This window comes from Cricetulus griseus, chromosome 2, assembly GCF_003668045.3.
Source record: "Cricetulus griseus strain 17A/GY chromosome 2, alternate assembly CriGri-PICRH-1.0, whole genome shotgun sequence".
Taxonomy (NCBI): Eukaryota; Metazoa; Chordata; class Mammalia; order Rodentia; family Cricetidae; genus Cricetulus; species Cricetulus griseus.
The window spans coordinates 247,672,289-247,675,739 of NC_048595.1; the positions used below are offsets into that span (position 1 = coordinate 247,672,289).

The 3,451-nt window shown below is 36.5% G+C and overlaps 1 protein-coding gene across 1 annotated transcript in view; it reads right to left on the bottom strand.

Moving 5' to 3' along the window:
• Positions 1-1,384: 1,384 nt before the first annotated feature.
• CUNH6orf58 (chromosome unknown C6orf58 homolog) overlaps positions 1,385-3,451 on the bottom strand; it is an 11,367-nt gene continuing 9,300 nt past the window's right edge. The window contains exons 5-6 of the mRNA XM_035438753.1: positions 2,346-2,448; positions 1,385-1,471 (exon numbers count right to left, since the gene is read on the bottom strand). Of these exons, the coding sequence (XP_035294644.1) occupies positions 1,385-1,471; positions 2,346-2,448 (190 nt within the window). The remainder of the gene's footprint in view (positions 1,472-2,345; positions 2,449-3,451) is intronic.

A 3,451-nucleotide genomic window follows, 5' to 3' on the forward strand; every position in this document is an offset into this window, starting at 1 on the left:
AAGAGACCAATTGTATCTGCATATGTATGTGTGATTAAGTGTCCACGTAAGTATGTGTGGATGGGTATAAGTATATGTATATGATTGCTCAATGATCAGTGTTACCACTGCGGTACACTCTTCCCTAGCCTTTTTAACTGTTCAGGTCTGCAACAGGAACTTTCCCTTTAAAGGGATGATGTGCTGTCATTTTACTGAGGTCCTTTCTTATTCAATTCAACTGGTAAAGTCCTACTTATTGCCCACCTGTAGTGTCAGGTGTTCTGTTTCAAGTGGGCCCATGGAAGAAAAGGGGTCACTCTAGGATGAATGTTGGCTTTTGCAGCCACAGGCAGTGGAGCCATCTTCTGGTAAACTGACTGCATATTGCTTCACAAAAAAAACTTTTTTGTTGTTATACAATTTACATCTTAGCAAGTCAATTTCTACATACCAAAACCTGTTCTCTGAAGCTCCCCAAAGAGAAAAATGCCAAAGCAATTCTCAGTCACTTGGCATCTTGGGGTTCCAAGTCCCCTGGCAATCAAGTTTTGCAAAGGCTTTGAATCTTTTAGGAAGCACTCATGTAAGATTTACATATTTCAAACAGAAGGTAACGAACAAAAAGGTAACAGCTCACAAAAAGCAGATCAAAGGCCCAGCTGCTAACACTCCAGAATCGAGCCAGCTGCAAGGTACTACCAGACTTCCCACTACATCTCCCCTTCCCTTTGGCTACAATTTATTATGTTGAAGATTATGTAGCCTTACAGTAAATACAGCCCTTTCTCTATCATTTTGTTTTACAACCTTATGCAAGTAAGCCAAAATACACTTTAAAGCCAATAAAGTTATTACTGTTAGAACAAGGATAACAATTGCTAGAACAAGAAATCTATTAAAGTGATTTATAGGGTTGAACAAGGCTAACGTATCTGCAAGACTTTCCACAAGGCCCATTCCTATTACATTGGCTTTTTTTGTGTGTGTGAGAGTTTTCTTAATTTCTTGATGTAAATAATAAATCATTTGAGAAGAATTAGGGTGACATCTTAACCTTTTCCCAGTCATACTGGCTACTATTGAACCTTAAAGGTGTAATACAATAGGATATAACGATTCAATTTTAATCCCATCTGTTCCCTCAATGTTTCTAACTGATCTCCCAATAGTATAACAGCCTGTCTCAAAAATCAGATATTTCATGAACTATCTCACTATCTGTTTTATTTTATTGAGCCCAAATTTCTGTAGAATGATGGTGCCAGGATCTAATGAATTCAGCAGTTTGAAATTCCTTACAAAGTGCCAGTCCAGCTGTTGCAGCAGTAGCAGTCAATTCAACAATCCCCATAACTATAGTGATGACCAGTCCAACCATTCAATGTGTTCTTTTTAATATCTTTCAGGGAGCTTCTGTATCAGGATCCTCATAGGGTGTCCTGTCTATGGCCTCAACAGCTTCACTGGTATCCAGAATACTGGCCTTGCTCTAAGAATGTACAAAGGTTCAGAGGTTAAGTTTAAAGACATATTAGGATTAACACAGGTATGAAGGGTACAGGATTCACAAGTGATGCTGTAATTATTAGGGTGCCAGTGTGCAGGCCCCTTTAGTAACAAATGAGGTAATGGTACACATGCTATAAAGAATGACTTGGATTTAATCTAAAAGACAAAGTGTACTTGTTATCCTTATGTTTAGCTTTCCTTCCTATGCTGAGGGGGTAGAAAGCACTTGCTAATTTCCACAAGTTAGTCTGAACTGAATTGCCAAATTGCAGGACAGGACTTGACATTTAAACTCCATCCCATTGAAAATGTCCATTAACAGTAGAACTGATTTCAGCATGTCCTTTTGAGTGATATCTGTGTCATCTTAATTCTGAGGGAGAATATTTTCTTTGAGGAAGGAAGGAATTGGAAGCCATAGGGCTCCAATGTCTTTTCTGTGGGAAATATTAATTAGCACTCAAGATTTCTTACTCTTACATTGTTGCCAATATACCCTTGTTAGTAACCTACATCTCACAGAATAGTAGGTATATGGAACTAGTAGCGTTAATCTCTTGTCCTCTAAAATCAGATGCATGAAGTATATAAACCTTATTATGATAATCCTGGGCAGTATTAACTACAGATAACCACACTTGAAAGGTTATATTTAGACACTGAATTCCATTTCCCATACAAATAGGAATTCCTTGTACTCTACAAAATAATTTATGATTTCCTTATCCTCTTCTTTGGTTGTCATAAGGACCAGGTAGCCAAGAAGATTCATTAACTACCACAGGGATAACCATATCTCCCCCAGAATATTCCTATGTTGATTGGAGGGTTAGAAACAAGATGGTCCCTGTTACCTGTACAGTTACCACAGACAGCACAGTAAGGAACAGTGTTGTAGCATTCAAAGGTTCTGTGGAGCTTTTATCAATTTCGATGGTATCCATAACTTCTTGTCTCCTTTAGAAACAAGCATATCCTTGGCCTCATCTTAACATCTTCCCTAGTCTCCATTCTAATGCTAAAACATCCTTATAATACACAAGATGACTCAATTCAGCACTTTCCCCCCACAATTCAATGCCTTTCAGCAGCTGTGATCCCTGCTTCATTAGCACTTAAAAATTAGAGAGACATTACGTAATCTCTCCCTGGGGGTCTCATATCCCCATCTGTTTAAAAAGCATCTCTTTTAGGGTACAATTATATCTTTTAACAATTGCTTATTCTGTAAGGTTATACAGTAATCCTGTAATGTATTTTATGCTGTAATATACAAAAAGTTGTTTCATTTTACCAGGAACATAAGATGGCACGTTATTAGTTTTAATTTGTATTGATATGCCTGTGACAGCCAATGTTTCTAATAAATGTGTAATTATAGAATCAGCCTTTTCAGAACTTAAGTCAGATGCCATTGACACCCAGAGTATGTATCAAGGATACAACGAATAAATTTTAATTTGTCATAATCTGTTAAATGAAATACAGCTATTTGCCAATTTCATTTCTTTGTGTGTGTACCTTTAGGATTACTTCCTGCAGATAAAAGGACTTAAATATACAAAGAATGAGCAGGTCCATTTTTTATAGTTTCTTTAGCTTATTGCCAGGTATGGAAAAATTTTTTCTTTTAAGTCTTTACTATTAACATGATGTTTCTTATGAAATTCTGAAACTATCAACATATTTCTGATCAGTTCTACATTTCCTTTCATGAATGGCTCAGGCAATCCAGTGTGAGACAGAATCTGAATGATATATAATGGATTATTTGTGTCCCAGTTTGCTTGTTGCAGTTACATGAATGGCAAAATTAATTCTGAATTATCAGGAACAAGTTCAGCAGTTTCTATATGCAATACAACTGCTTCTGCGTATTGAGAATTAGTAATTTTATTAAGATACTCACTAAAGTCTAATAAAACCATTAAAATGGCATACAACTCTGTTTAGAACTGAA